The 15,824-nt window shown below is 44.6% G+C and overlaps 1 protein-coding gene across 1 annotated transcript; it reads left to right on the forward strand.

Moving 5' to 3' along the window:
- The first annotated feature begins 1,550 nt into the window (after positions 1 to 1,550).
- Positions 1,551 to 15,806, forward strand: LOC139564512 (protein disulfide-isomerase A3-like). The gene is made up of 18 exons (XM_071384097.1): positions 1,551 to 3,314; positions 5,126 to 5,324; positions 5,559 to 5,704; positions 5,793 to 6,089; positions 6,179 to 6,288; positions 6,388 to 6,565; positions 9,774 to 10,836; positions 11,420 to 11,498; positions 11,820 to 11,937; positions 12,021 to 12,128; positions 12,274 to 12,403; positions 12,570 to 12,809; positions 13,272 to 13,454; positions 13,539 to 13,647; positions 13,731 to 13,859; positions 13,952 to 14,031; positions 14,132 to 14,189; positions 14,310 to 15,806. The coding sequence occupies exons 7-18, from the start codon at positions 10,679 to 10,681 to the stop codon at positions 14,397 to 14,399; spliced, it is 1,482 nt and encodes a 493-aa protein (XP_071240198.1). The 5' UTR covers positions 1,551 to 3,314; positions 5,126 to 5,324; positions 5,559 to 5,704; positions 5,793 to 6,089; positions 6,179 to 6,288; positions 6,388 to 6,565; positions 9,774 to 10,678; the 3' UTR covers positions 14,400 to 15,806.
- The last annotated feature ends 18 nt before the right edge of the window (positions 15,807 to 15,824 follow it).

Raw genomic sequence — 15,824 nt, forward strand, 5'->3', positions numbered from 1 at the left:
ACAGGAGCTCATGTTCACAAACAACAACAGCAACCTGTTCAAAAACAATCCTCATTTACACACAGTCCCTGGTCAAAAATAGCTATGCCTAACGTGAGTATTTTATGTCAGTGAGTGCCCGGTCAGTATTGAGCTGAATATAAACACTTGAAGGTGTGTTAACCCGTGTTGAAAAGAGAGGGTCTCTCTCTCAAACCCATTCAATGACCGTTCACTGACATAGGCCCTCATAGTTCCAACTATGTCATCTTTACTGCTACAACCAAGCATCAAATTCCTCCTTGCATGGTTGAATGTTTTTTATTTATTTTTATTTTTACCCAATTTTTTTTCGTGGTATCCAATCGCTAGTAATTACTATCTTGTCTCATCGCTACAACTCCCGTACGGGCTCGGGAGAGACGAAGGTCGAAAGCCATGCGTCCTCCAAAGCACAACCCAACCAAGCCGCACTGCTTCTTAACACAGCGCGCCTCCAACCCGGAAGCCAGCCGCACCAATGTGTCGGAGGAAACACCGTGCACCTGGCCCCCTTGGTTAGCGCGCACTGCGCCCGGCCCGCCAAAGGAGTCGCTGGAGCGCGATGAGACAAGGATATCCCTACCGGCCAAACCCTCCCTAACCCGGACGACACTAGGCCAATTGTGCGTCGCCCCAAAATGTGGATTTTTGTACCAGACTCATTAAACTGGGGCTGAAGCACTTCAACCAGACAGATCTCCCCTACCAGCTCATGTGTTGCTACCTCATCCGTACCAAGAAGCAGGACCAGCTACGCTCCTGTGTCAAGGAGCTGTGTGGCCACAAGACATCTGACAACACTATCAAGGTGTGGACCTCACAACTCATTAATGCTCATCACAGTATTTCTCAATGTTTTGATCATGCCTTGATGTAGCCACCTATTGCCATGTTGGGCTTTATCTGTTATTTTCTTCTCTCTCAGTTGTCCTGTCAGCACAACATAGTTCCTGCCATGCAGGAGACCTGTGGCAGGGTGATGCCAGGGGAAGAGCGCCCCCCATTGGAGAGAGAGATGTCCGTCATGCCCAACTGGCTACGGGTACGAAACTCACCCACCACCACTCTCAGTATTTACTTATCAGAGAAAATATGTCATTCTCCATTTTACTTCCCCGTTACTACTAAAAGGTACTAATTCCTATGTAAATTGTTTCTCCTCTACAGAAGAGTCTACCATTCATCCACAGGGCAGTGATGGAGTATAATAAACCACATGGGAAATCCCCACCCAGAATACCTCCACATCCTCCAGCACCTCCTTACACGTTCGCCAATGGGACACGATATCCCTCATCTCTCCCTAGAATTGTCACCCTGCGCCTACACCCCTGCATGAACTACAAAGGCGAGCGCCCACCCATCGCCCCTAAACCTCGTCCCTTCTACGCATTCACCCGTTCTGCCCCCCTTACGCCCCTAGCCAAAGCCCCACCAGATTCACTCCGCTTTCTGGCCCATGTTCCTGGACATATCCCCTCACAAGGGGTCATCCTATTGGCCAAGGCCCCAAGCACTACAATCTGAAGGGCCCTGCCGTTGTCCCAGCCTCCTTTCACTCCTGCCCATGGAGCAGTGCCATTGGTCCAGGTCTTACCCTCCATCCCGATGGGAGCCCCCCTCTTTGGTCAGGGCGTGGTCACAGTGTGTGTGATGCAAACGAGGCCCAATCAAACAGAAAAAAACACCCTCCCGGGCACCGTTTCGCAAACTGCTGCTCATCCAGCCGGCTACCCCAAAGCCATTACCCCCACCCCCCTTGTTTGCTCTTCCAGCAGAGAATGGTGCTACTCCCTCATTGGTCAATAACTCTGCCTGTCGTACCTGTGCTGCGCCAAGATTGGCCAAGCGGCCCTCACGCTCCACCCCTTCCCACCAGGACACTCATGCTGGTGGGAAGGGGTGGACCAGAGTAGCTCTCGCCCATACTCTGCCCATGCCCCTCCTGCCTGCCCCACCCAGCTTGGAAGTTTCCCAGAACTATCCCCCCACACCCCCGGATAGCAGGCTCCAGCTCAAGTCTAGCCCTGTGTTGTTCTCTCACACGCTCTCTCTTCCCCTTAGCATCAAAACCAGCCCTATGAACCCCTCCCTGGACAATCAGAACAGCGACCTGGGGCAACCAATCCATGCAGAGGTCAAAGATGAAGTTGGGTTTGACCCATCCTTAACCTACTCCCAAAACCTTTCTGGATACACTCCGAACGCTACAAATACAGACGCTTTCACACTCCAGTCTAGCAGCTCCCATGCTATTATGTCTCCATCAATCATCCAGAGCCTCTCAGCCCCTAAGAATGACCAGTATGTACTGGTACAAACTGCGGCCCATGGTTCTACACAAATGATCTGGGTGCCCAAAAACTGCCTGGTCTCAAACGGGTCCGTGTCATCCAATGCTTCAGAGAATGGGTTTCACCGGTCTGAAAGCCTCCCTTTTAGTCTGTCGCCTGCACCCTAACACAATATTATTGGGTTAACGAATGGCATACCTTCCTGCCTCTCGCCACTTTACCTAATGGCAGAATGGGCTACCAGCAGGCACTGAGTGTCCGGTTGCCCAGCAACAGTGTTCTTACCAGTGGAGAAGCGTCCGGGCAGAGTTTAGAGGAGCAGCTCCACCGACTGGTGGAAGGATTACAGGAAGAGGGAGCTGGAAGAGGAGGGTCCTCTCCTGACACTTTCTGAGTCGCCCTCTGGGAGCCCCTGCTCCAGCCTGGAAAGCCATTCTGACGCCCTGGAGAGAATGATGGTTGGTGAGATGGAGAGCGGGGAGGATGGGGTGGAGAAGAACAGGATAGGGGGAGAAGAAGAGAGGAGAGCGGTGGGGCTAGAGAGGTGGTGCATGGCAGCTACATCAACGCACATACCTGACATACCTCCTGAGGGAAATCGTGGTGAAGAGGATGAGAGGGAAGAAAGGGAAGAAGAGGAGGAAGATTGTGGTGTGCATGGCATAGGCATGTTGAGTGGAAGGACTGGAGCACAGGAACAAACTGGAGGAGGAGAGAAGAATGATGGAGAAAAGGGTGACCAAAGAGAACGAGACAGTGGAGGAGGAGAGAAACGGAGAGCAGGGTGGAGATGGAAAGGGAAGTGGAGAGGGGGAGGGAGAAAGAGATGGACAACAGAACGGAGGAGGAGAGAAGGATGGAGAGAAAGACGGGGATGGAGAGCAGGAGAAGCAAGGGGAGGAGGAGGAGGACTTTGATGACCTTACTCAGGATGAAGATGAAGAGGAAGTGATGTCATCAGCCTCAGAGGAGTTTGTTCTCTCAGTGCCTGAGCTGCAGGTACGTGATTTAAATCAAATCAAATGTATTTATATTGCCCTTCGTACATCAGCTGATATCTCAAGGTGCTGAGATACCGATTATTGGCCGATACCGATTATTGGAGGACCAAAAAAAGCCGATACCGATTAATCGGACGATTTTTATATATATATATATATATATATATATTAATATAATCGGCCGATTTATTTATATATATATATATTTGTAATAATGACAATTACAACAATACTGAATGAATGAACACTTTTATTTTAACTTAATATAATACATCAATAAAATCAATTTAGTCTCAAATAAATAATGAAGCATGTTCAATTTGGTTTAAATAATGCAAAAACAAATTTTTGGAGAAGAAAGTAAAAATGCAATATGTGCCATGTAAAAAAGCTAACGTTTAAGTTCCTTGCTCAGAACATGAGAACATATTAAAGCTGGTGGTTCCTTTTAACATGAGTCTTCAATATTCCCAGGTAAGAAGTTTTAGGTTGTAGTTATTATAGGAATTATAGGATTATTTCTCTATGCCATTTGTATTTCATATACCTTTGACTATTGGATGTTCTTATAGGCACTATAGTATTGTCAGCCTAATCTCGGGAGTTGATAGGCTTGAAGTCATAAACAGTGCAATGCTTGAAACACAGCGAAGAGCTGCTGGCAAATGCAGGAAAATGCTGTTTGAATGAATGCTTACGAGTCTGCTGCTGCCTACCACCGCTCAGTCAGACTGCTCTAATAAATATCAAATCATAGACTTAATTACAATATAATAACACACAGAAATACGAGCCTTAGGTCATTAATATGGTCAAATCCAGAAACTATCATTTCGAAAACAAAACATTTATTCTTTCAGTGAAATATGGAACCGTTCCGTATTTTATCTAACGGGTGGCATCCCTAAGTCTAAATATTGCTGTTACATTGCACAACCTTCAATGTTATGTCATAATTATGTACAATTCTGGCAAATTAATTACAGTCTTTGTTAGGAAGAAATGGTCTTCACACAGTTCGCAACGACCCAGGTGGCCCAAACTGCTGCATATACCCTGACTCTGCTTGCACAGAACGCAAGAGAAGTGACAATTTCCCTAGTTAAAAGAAATTCATGTTAGCAGGCAATATTAACTAAATATGCAGGTTTAAAAATATATACTTCTGTGTATTGATTTTAAGAAAGGCATTGATGTTTATGGTTAGGTACATTGGTGCAACGACAGTGCTTTTTTCGCCAATGCGCTTTTTAAATCATCACCCGTTTGGCGAAGTAGGCTGTGATTCGATGATAAATTAACATGCACCGCATCGATTATATGCAACGCAGGACAAGTTAGATAAACTAGTAATATCATCAACCATGTGTAGTTAAATAGTGATTATGTTAAGATTGATTGTTTTTTATAAGATAAGTTTAATGCTAGCTAGCAACTTACCTTGGGTCCTTGCTGCACTCGCGTAACAGGTAGCCAGCCTGCCACGTAGTCTCCTCGTGGAGTGCAATGTAATCGGCCATAATCGGTGTCAAAAAATGGCGTTTACCGATTGTTATGAAAACTTGAAATCGGCCCTAATTAATCGGCCATGCCGATTAATCGGTCGACCTCTACTAGGTATTCACTTCCATATGAGTACTAATTAGAATCCTTGTTTTGTATCTTTTCCTGTGGTTGGGTACCCTCAGGGCGAGGCAGGCCTCGCAGTTTGAGGCATAGTCGTGGTCAGACAGTAAGGACACGTCCAATGTGACAACCACATTCTAGACAACGATAACTTTAACCCTCGAACCTGTCTTCCTCCTTCAGGTACGGGAAGCCCTTCAGAGCTTACCTGGTTAAGGTTGAGGAGTTCTTGGGGCTGCTATATGAGTTTGAGCAGCGGGTTGAGGGGTGCAGCGCAGTGGAGCTCTTCTCCCAGCTCCGTCCTGTCCTGGGGGAATGGCCAGACCTCCTCAGAGACTTTGCGGCCTTCCTCCTCCCGGAGCAGGCTTTGGAGTGTGGCCTGGTAAGGAGGACATCACAGCCGCTTATCACTTCGTATTGGATATTTTTATAGATGCTTATTCAGGTGCTTATTAAGTATCAGGCCCTATGTAAAAGAGCGTTCATATATAATTATGTTGAACAAAAATGATTATTTGTCTTGTAGCCTAACACATTGTAGTGAATCTGCAAAGTTCTCACTGCTGAAAAAGCCATTAATACTCTTCGACTTTGTGATGTTTTATGTCCTGTCCAGTTTGAGGAGCAGCAGGCATTTGAGCAGAGTCGACGCTTCCTGAGGGAGCTCGAGATTAGTTTTGGGGAAAACCTGTCTCAAAACTAGACAATCATACGTGCTCTGCAGGGGGGGACCTGGCCTCAGTCCTGCCAGCATAGAAGGAGGTATGTCAGTATTCTACACCATTTACATTAGTTGTCACCACAGTAAACCAATGTTAAATCATCATTGTAATCCACCTGTTTTCTACAGCTTAAAGCACAGATGTCCTCCCTCCTGAAAGGCCACACGCACTTGCAAGGGGAATTCTGGGTATTTTTTGACGAGCTCCGCCCACCCTCAGCCCGTCCGTGGCAGTTTGAGGAGGCTTGTTGGCCAGAGGAGGCAGGGGGAGGAATAGACGGAGATGAGGGTGTTGGCTTGGGGTCAGGGGGAGGGGCAAGTGGTGGTTTTGAAGAAGTGACTCTCCCTGATTTAGAGGAAGAAGATATTCCACCAGTGACAGTTCGCAGTCGGAGGAGGAAGATGGGATCTCATGGCATCTACAAGGTTTAAGGAAATGTGAACTGTGTAATTTGTTGATTTCTAATTGCATTTGCAATTATGATTCTGATTTGGCTGGTTGTCTTCCTTCACAGGAGTGTGATTGGCCAGAAAAGACTGCTTCAGCCTCTGTCATGGTGCCAGACATGATGCCAAGCTTCGCAGACACAAGAGGAAAGGATGCTCTCGCTGTCACGGCAACAAGGTAGCCTCCGTAGTCTAGTGTTTTGTTGTTCTAAACTGTGTGAATAAAATGAGTGAGAGTTATGGAGATGACAGAATGTGACATGCAGTCTTCTCTCAGGCTTCCGATGGCGTCCCCAGGGCGATGAAGAGCCTTGACACCTTGTACCCCACGGCAACCGGCCCCACGGCCAACCTCCACACTGAGACAGGCGGGGGGGAGGAGAGGGAGGAAGAGCAAGAGGTGGACGCTGAAGTAAAAGATGAAGTCGACAGTGGGGCCAACAGTCCACATCCTGGTAAGAATTGCTCTACCAATGCTGTATGAATTAAGGTTGTTGTCATTATTTGGTCAAAAGCAAAACCGATCTACATAAGTAATATGGCTGAAAATACATTGTTGCCTGTAGAATGCAAAACTTTAATGAGCGACTGCCCCTAAAAAGCAACTTCTCTTTTTGAAAACGGCATCGATAAGACTCATGAAGTCAGTCTTGTCCTAAACTGAGATTTGCGAGATGATAGGAAAGAATTGTATGTCACAGAATGAAGGGTACTGTTTTCCTTGGGTTGGGTTTATTTCAATCCTGCCCACAGCTGGCAGCACCCAAGTAATAATCAGTTTGGAGCGCAGCTGCACGCGACCTGATTTTAATGCCTATGGGTCAATTTGGTTTGACATTCAATATCTCTATGGGGCTAGTTGGGGACCATCAGTAAATGACAATGTACATGGACAAAATGTTTGTCAATGCTGCCAAATTTCTATGACTTAAAAACATAAACCAACTATGCATTTTAGAATTGCATATACAAATATTGGAAGCATTTGAGAAAACTAAAAGATGTGCAATGTAAAATTATTGTCCCATTTCCATTGTGTAATTCATTGACTGTCCCTAACTAGCCCCAGAGAGGCTAATCAATGTCAAACCAATTTTGCCACGGTTGCACACCAGCTGGCTGAAGTTAAATAGCTAAATAAGTTGGCTAGCCTAGACGACTTCAAGACACAAGACCTGGTCAAGTTATCTATACTGAACAAAAATATAAACGCAACATGCAACAATTTCAAAGATTTTACTGAGTTACAGTTCATAAGGAAATCAGTCAAATGAAGAAACATTATTGGGCCCTATTTTATGGATTTCACATGACTGGGAATACAGATATGCATCTGTTGGTCATAGATACCTTTAAAAAAAAAAGTAGGGGTGTGGATCAGAAAACAAGTCAGTATCTGGTGTGACCCCCATTTGCCTCATGCAGCGCCACACATCTCCTTCACATAGAGTTGTTCAGGCTGTTGATTGTGGCCTGTGGAATGTTGTCCCATTCTTCAATGGCTGTGTGAAGTTGCTGGATATTGTCAGGAACTGGAACAAGCTGTTGTACATGTCGATCCAGAGCATCCCACATATGCTCAATGGGTGACATGTCTGGTGAGTATGCAGGCCATGGAAGAAATTGAACATTTTCAGCTGCCAGGAATTCTGTACAGATCCTTGCAACATGGGACTGTGAATTATCATGTTGAAACTTGAGGTGATGGCGGCGGATAAATAACACAATGGACCTCAGGATCTCGTCACAGTATCTCTGTGCATTCAAATTGCCATCGACAAAATGCAATCGTTGTCCGTAGCTTATGCCTGCCCATACCATAACCCACAGCCACCATAGGGCACTCTGGTCAGCAAACCGCTCGCCTACACAGCGCCATACAAGTGGTCTGTGGTGTTGAAGGCCGGTTGGACAACTCTCGTTTGGCTTCAGTCATGGCTGCTGCATTTCTGAATAAGCCAAAAATATTAGAGCCAAATCAGGGAGTTCAGCCCCCCTTTAAACTCTTTTACACGTTGCAGATAAACAACCATTATGCTTTTCAGAAGAGCAAGGAGCTCCTTCATGGGAGGGTCCTGAGGAATGCTCACTCTCCGTCCCTGAGGAGAAGGATGACAAAATTGAGGATGAGGAGGATAAGGATGGGGGAGAGAACACAGCCCCTCGCCAAAGAGGAGTAAGGGAGGAGAATGCTCGGGGGTGTCTGATGGCCCCCCAACATCCTTTAGCGGGGAGATAGAGAACCCCCTGACCCCCCCCTGCAGCCTTGTCCCAACCCCTCTTCTGATCCCCCATGTGTGTGCCAAAAACATCTCCCTCACTGCCAGTGGGGAGAAGGTCATACTCTGGACAAGGTGAGAGAGACCAGCCTGAAAATGTTTGGTCTTTGTTTTAATGTTTTAAAACCTCTTCGGGCTAGGGGGCACTATTTTCACATCCGGATGAAAAGCGTTCCCAAGGTAAACTGCCTTCTACTCAGGCCCAGAAGCTAGGATATGCATATAATTGGTAGATTTGGATAGAAAACACTCGAAAGTTTCTAAAACTGTTAAAAATATGTCTGTGAGTATAACATAACTTATTGGCAGGCGAAACCCTGAGGACAAACCGTCCAGGATTTTTTGTTGTTGAGGTGACTGTTTTCAATTTGTTTTCTATGGGAATCTAGATTTCTGAGGCATCTGGTTGCAGTTCCTATGGCTTCCACTGGATGTCAACAGTCTTTAGAAATTGGTTGATGTTTTTCTTTTGAGTAATGAAGAAGTAGCCCTTTCCTTTCTGGGTGTCGAGCCTAGTGTACTGTTTTGTTTGGGGCACGTGACCTGGGGCTCGCTCCACTTTCATTTGATCCGCTATAACGTAGATTATTTACGTTTTAAAATACCTAAAGTTGGACTAGGAAAGTTGTTTGAAATGTTTGGACCAAGTTTACAGGTAACGTTTTAGATAATTTGTAGTCATGTTGGGCGAGTTGGAACCAGTGTTTTTTTTAATCAAATGCACCAAATAAATTGACATTTTGGGGATATAACGACGGAATTTATCGAACAAAAGGACCATTTGTGATGTTTATGGGACATTTGAGTGCCAACAGAAGATCTTCAAAGGTAAGGCATGAATTATATCGTTATTTCTGGGTTTTGTGTCGCGCCTGGCGGGTTGAAATATGATTGTCATGTGTTTGTATGATGGGGTGCTGTCCTCAGATAATCGCATGGTTTGCTTTTGCTGTAAAGCCTTTTTTAAATCTGACACGGTGGCTGGATTAACAAGAAGTTAAGCTTTAATTTGGTGTATTGCACTTGTGATTTTATGAAAGTTAAATATTTTTAATAATTTAATTTGAATTTCGCGCTCTGCAATTTCACTGGATGTTGTTCCACTAACGGAACGTCTAGCCGTAACGGGTTTTAAGGAGTGATAATCCTCTTTGGGCTACAGGGAGGCTGACCATGTCATTCTAACCACCTGTCAGCAGCAAGGTGCCAATCAGAGTACTTTCCAGGCAATTTCCACCCAACTTGGCAATAAGACACTCAATGAGGTGAAGGTTGTTTTTTGTAACCAAACTATAAAAGATCCAACAGTAATGCACTTGTTGAAAAGTCTTGGCTTGTGAAATGAACCCTAGTCTACTGACTGCTTTACCTCTCTCCTGTCCAGGTGTCTCGGTGGTTTCGGGACCTGATACACCTGTTCCGCACCGCTGCCTGCCAGTTCAATTTAGAGGACGAAACTATGACCACTGAACAGCAGACAGTCACAGACAAGGAGCAGGACTGAACTGGACAGAACCAACCCAAAAAGGACAGAACCAAGACACTTCAAAGGAGAGGAGCAGAGAGGATACTTGTGACTGCAGTATACAGTATTCATACCACATATAAACTATTCCAGAAACCAGTTCAAGGCTGGTGAAATCTGGACGCAACGTTGAGGGCTTATGACCACTCTTAATAAACTCATATCAGAATCACCTGTGCCTTCACTGAGCTGAAGCAACACCAGCAGCTCGAAAGATGACAGCTTTTCAAGTTTACCATAACCAATTTTAAACAGTGAGCACTGTGTAACTGTACATCACTAATTTATTGAAATAAATACACCCTTTGTCTTAGTTATCACTCAAATGCACTACTGAGGGACTAGGGAACATAGTCTCTTAGTGTGGCAAAAGTTGTATAAATACTATAAATAGACAATTGGGGTTTAGTCCAGGAATGTACATGTTTTGTTTACTTTTTTCTCTCCAATTCCCTGAGTTGTGCATTTATGGCACAATATTGGAAATATGAACGGTAATAATACCTGTACAAGAGTTATATATTTTATACCAAATTAACGTAATTTATCCGTTTGCCTTTTTGATGAATTCCTTTCGTTTATGAGAAATGTTGTAAGAGTTCAATCTCCAAGGCGCACATCTAGACGTCTACTAGACCCACACAGATGTTCTTGGTCACGTCACAGCTCTACTATACTCACTCCCACCCGGCAGTGAGAGGTAGTGAAAAGCAGAGGATATCAGCTACAGTATATCGCTATTGGGAGCACTTAATTCTGCTGAGATGGGTACCTTGGGTCCATTTCGCATGTTCTTGCTTTTTGCGTTGGCTCAGCAGAACGTCTTTGTAGCCGCCAGCGACGTGCTCGAGCTCGGGGATTCTGATTTCGATTATACGGTAGCAGAGTACGAGACTGTGCTGGTAGAGTTCTTCGCGCCTTGGTAAGCAGTGTTATAGCTAGCTTTTTAGCTAATTCATTAGCATGCAAGAAACGACAGCCATCTAAACATGTATAGTAAATATAAATAAATTCCTGATTTTAATATCTATTATACCGCACACTGTTGTAGATTAACTATTTGCATTTAGAACTGCAGCTAACGTTAGCCGATAAAACTGTCTTACTCTCTAGCTCGCTATCTTGACTCTGTGTCTGCTCAACTCAAACTAACAGTGTTAGATTATTATTTTCGCCATAAACAGTGCATACTAATTATAGCTAGATATATCGTGTTAGCTATTACACTACCAGTTCACTTCTGAGAGTGAACTGACACTAAATCACGTTAGCTATAATTGGATATAGTTGGCTATAATTGGAGTCATGATTTGAGTCAGTGCATTCTGCTCTGACATATTTGAGTAGTGGATTATGACTAGGCTAGGTCTCTCTTATACATTTTTCTGAGCCACCTGATATCTCAGCTGTCACACTATTGCCTCTAGCATTTTTCCCATGTGACATTTTATTATTCTCTTCCTTTTCTTTGTATGGCGCCTCCCTTCATCTCATCTCTCTTTCAGGTGTGGTCACTGCCAGCAACTAGCCCCAGAATATGAAACTGCAGCAACAAAACTAAAAGGGACAGTGTCTTTAGCTAAAGTGAGTATACTAGTTTGTCAACACACATACCCCAAAGGATGCATTGTATTTCCTTGCATTCAGATTAGTTACAATCCATTTGTTCAAAATGTGTAACTTTACACTTTTTTCAACAGTTTTTGTTCCACAGGATTGGTATTGCTTTAAAATGTGGGGGTCAACTGTACATGATAGCTGTGTCACTTCTCTTATATTTTTGTTGGTGAATTGAGATCAGTTCCCACAGTAACTTTAACATCAGGGCTGCTTCTGCATACCACCACTCTGAATGCACTGCTATTTAACGGTATATTGATAAATGGTTTCTGTAATTCCCCCCAGGTAGACTGCACAGTGAACTCTGAGACGTGTGGACGTTTTGGGGTCAATGGGTACCCTACACTCAAAATCTTCCGCAATGGAGAGGACTTTGCTGCTTATGATGGACCCAGGAGTGCAGGTGGCTACTTTAAAATCATTGCTGTTCTGTTTTGTGTTTTAGTGTATGCATGACTCATCTAATGTTGTCCCATGTTCCCATAGATGGCATTGTGAGCTACATGAAAAAACAGGCAGGTCCCAGTTCCGTTCCTCTGCACAATGAGAGAGACCTGGATGCATTCGTCAACAATTTTGAAGCCAGTGTAGTTGGTGAGTTCACTTTATTAATCACAGCCAAGTATAGATCCTTTAGTCTATTGAAATAAAGCAATTGCATACATTTTTTTGTTTTTTAAAAAATTTATATTTTTTGTGAACTATTTGAGTGACTTATATTCTCCCTCCCTGCTGTCAGGTTTTTTCTCAGGTGCTGACAGCTCTCAGATGGCTGAGTTTCTGAAGGCATCTAGTGCCATGAGAGACAGCCACCGCTTCGCCCACACTGCAGACCTGAGCCTGGGCCTCAAACACGGTGTGGAATCAGAGTATGTGCTGTAGCTCCCCTTACATATAATCCCACCTGGGTTCTGAACCTTCTGCCCTCTGGTCACTAGACTATGAGGGCACATTAGTTGGATATGACATCATAGATTATTGCCAAGTAGTAGTACCTTATAATGATGTCACAATCCTCGTGTCTCTCTTAACCAGCACGGTGGTGCTCTTTCGGCCCCCACGACTCAACAGCAAGTTTGAGGACAGCTTGGTCAAGTCTGATGAGGCTGTCTCGACCGCCTCTCTCCGTCAATTCATCAGAGATAATGTGTTTGGGCTGTGCCCCCATCTGACTGCTGAGAACAGAGAGAACATGAGGGGACGGGACTTGCTGGTGGCCTACTACGACGTGGATTACCTCCGCAACATCAAGGGCACCAACTACTGGAGGAACAGGTGAGAGCTGCTCTCCTTTCAGAATCACCTTTATTCGCCAATTACATTTACACATACCTGGAATTTGACTCAGTGAAATGGTGCTGCCATCTATAGACAATATACAGATAGAGGAATTTGCACAAAGTCTACATACAATATAAATAAGTAAGCAAAGAACTCTACATTATATGCTGATTTACAGTAAGGATATACAATTTACAGTAGGAATTTGTCAATCTATGCACAGGGAGGGATGCTACCGTGACGTGTATATGTAGTGTTGTGCAGAGGTGTACAAAGTGCAATTGCAGTATAGTTTTAGGTTTTACAGAATGATGATGGCATGGTGCAAAGTCACATAGTCCCTATGAACCTGATGGTGAGGGCCACAGCACGGGGGAAAAAACTGCTCTTACCTGATACCTTCCTCACTCTTTTTCTCTCTCCATCACTCTTTCACTACCCCTTCTCTCTCCCTAGGGTGATGAAAGTGGCCACTCAGTTCCAGTCTCAGGGGCTGAGTTACGCTGTGGCCAACAGGGCTGAGTTCCAGGAAGAGCTGGAGGAGGAGTTTGGCCTGGGGCCGTCCGACGGGGGAGAGCTGCCTCTCATCACCATCAGGAACAGGGAGGGCCACAAGTACAGCATGCAGGAGGAGTTCACGTGAGTTACAATAACACATGACCATCACAGACCCTTATGCAGTCTAGCCAGCTTTCACACTGCTCATCTGTCCGTCCGTTGCAGACGGGACGGGAAATCCCTGGAGAGGTTCTTGGAGGACTACTTTGCTGGTAAACTGAAGAGGCAGGTCAAGTCAGAGGCTGCTCCCGAAAACAACGACGGCCCAGTCAAGGTGTGCGGAATAGAACCAACAAACGTTTGTCGCTTTCAAAAATGTTAGGAAGACATTTAAACAAAACCCTTTTGCCTCTGCAGGTGGTGGTGGCGGACAACTTTGAGGAGATAGTGAACAACCCTTCCAAGGACGTACTGGTGGAGTTTTATGCACCCTGGTGTGGACACTGCAAAAGCCTGGAGCCAAAATACACAGAGCTTGGGGAACAGGTGAGGTTCACATCTGCAAGTGTTGCTTAGCTGGTTTTGAAAGTTACAAACCATCATCCAGATGCTCATTATTTTTTTATTCTTCATTACAGTTGTCTGCCGACACCCACATTGTTATAGCAAAGATGGATGCCACTGCTAACGACGTTCCTCCATCCTACGATGTCCAGGGGTGAGCCTCTACTTCTTATGTAGTTTGATTTTTGTCTATTGTCTATGTCTACTACTCTGTAATCTGCTATTTTAATCTCATCTGTTGTTGTTCTTCCCAGTTTCCCCACTATTTTCTTCGTCCCAGCAGGACAGAAGGACCAGCCTCGGAAATACGAGGTTAGACTACAACACCACTTTTCCTCCTCCAAAGGACATGGATTAAATAACACGTAATGCTCTGTAATCAATATTCTGATACATTCCTTCACGCTTTTAACCATCCGTATCTGTCAATAGGGTGGCCGTGAGGTGAATGATTTCCTCCGCTATCTGAAGGAGGAGGCCACACATCCCCTTGTCCTGGGCACTGCCAGAGAAGACTTGTGAGAGCGCAATTGAGAGAAAGAAAGAAATGAAATGAACTATGAGGGAGAAAAAGGAGCCACCCATTGCAGCCCACAGTTTCAGACCAGAAGATCTCCTACCTTACCAGCAACACTGAATACTAATAACATAGAGGACTTCTAAATTAAACAATCAGCAGTTTTTTCTTGGAACTTCAAAAGAGTAATGTTCTCAATGTGAGAGGATGGAGCATCTGCAAGTACATGTGCAGATTGGCTTTGCCATTAAACTGGTAATTTGATGGTTGCGATTTAATATTCCCAAGAAAGGCATCTAGTGTAGCATCCTTGACTCTGAGTAAGGTACCTCAGTCAGACTACTGATAAATGTAGAAAATGAAGAATTATGTGCAACAGTGTTTGCGAAGTTGCTTACAGGTACAAAGAAAAAAGTGTCTGCTAAGCAAATAAGTAAAAATTGAATCAAATACTGATCCAGGGGCCTCCCGAATGGCGCAGCGGTCTAAGGCACTGAGGCGTCACTACAGACCCGGGTTCGATCCCGGGCTGTATCACAAACGGCCGTTATCGGGAGTCCCATAGGGCGGCGCCCAATTGTCCCAGCGTCGTCCGGGTTATGGGAGGGTTTGGCCGGGGGGCTTTACTTGGCTCAACGCGCTCTAGCGACTCCTTGTGGCTGGCCGGGTGCCTGCAGGCTGATCTCGGTTGTCAGTTGAACGGTGTTTCCTCCGACACAATGGTGCGGCTGGCTTCCGGGTTAAGCAAGCGGGTGTTAAGAAGCGTGCTTCGGAGGATGCATGATTCAACCTTCGCCTCCTGAGCCCGTTGGGGAGTTGCCGCGATGAGGGAGAAAAGGGGGGTAAAAGGGACCGAGTTTGGGAAACTGATTTAGCAGACACTTATCCATTTTTGTGTGAAAATAGGGTGAAGACTACTGAAGCACTATGGACAGGCTTAGATTTCAGTTTGACTTTTATGTCAAGCATCTCACCTGCTCTTCTTGAGGAGCGGCAACCTTAAAGTTTGAAATGTCCCCTCATTGTACTGAATTTATCACATTGAACTCCATTTGATTTTTACTTACTATAATACACTCCATCACTCTTTTGTTTTGTGTTACATACACAATATATCACATAATCCACATGTTAGTACGTTTTATTAGACATCTGTTTATTTGTTATCAAATTACAGTGATATTTATTGGTATTATTTATTTTTCATGTAACTATACATTCTATCAGCTAGCCCCTCTTCTGAGATTAATGTTTTACATCAAATTTGACTGTTACATCTCATTTAGCTTTTTATTTGTGTAACTACTGAAATAATTTGAGGTTTCTTACATGAAAAGAGAGTTATCAACTTGAAGATCGGGCAATGTCCAATGCATGTGTATTATTTGATAAATAACAAAGACGTCACAGAATGGGCTTGTTTCTTTCTG

The sequence above is a fragment of the Salvelinus alpinus genome, chromosome 35, assembly GCF_045679555.1.
Source record: "Salvelinus alpinus chromosome 35, SLU_Salpinus.1, whole genome shotgun sequence".
NCBI classification, from domain to species: domain Eukaryota; kingdom Metazoa; phylum Chordata; class Actinopteri; order Salmoniformes; family Salmonidae; genus Salvelinus; species Salvelinus alpinus.

Excerpts from the sequence above, each read along its gene's own strand:
- LOC139564512 (XM_071384097.1), top strand. The coding sequence starts at position 10,679 with ATGGGTACCTTGGGTCCATTTCGCATGTTCTTGCTTTTTGCGTTGGCT. Across the intron at positions 11,499-11,819 it reads GGACAGTGTCTTTAGCTAAA|GTAGACTGCACAGTGAACTC; the intron begins GTGAGTATACTA and ends AATTCCCCCCAG. Across the intron at positions 13,860-13,951 it reads ACACAGAGCTTGGGGAACAG|TTGTCTGCCGACACCCACAT; the intron begins GTGAGGTTCACA and ends TCTTCATTACAG.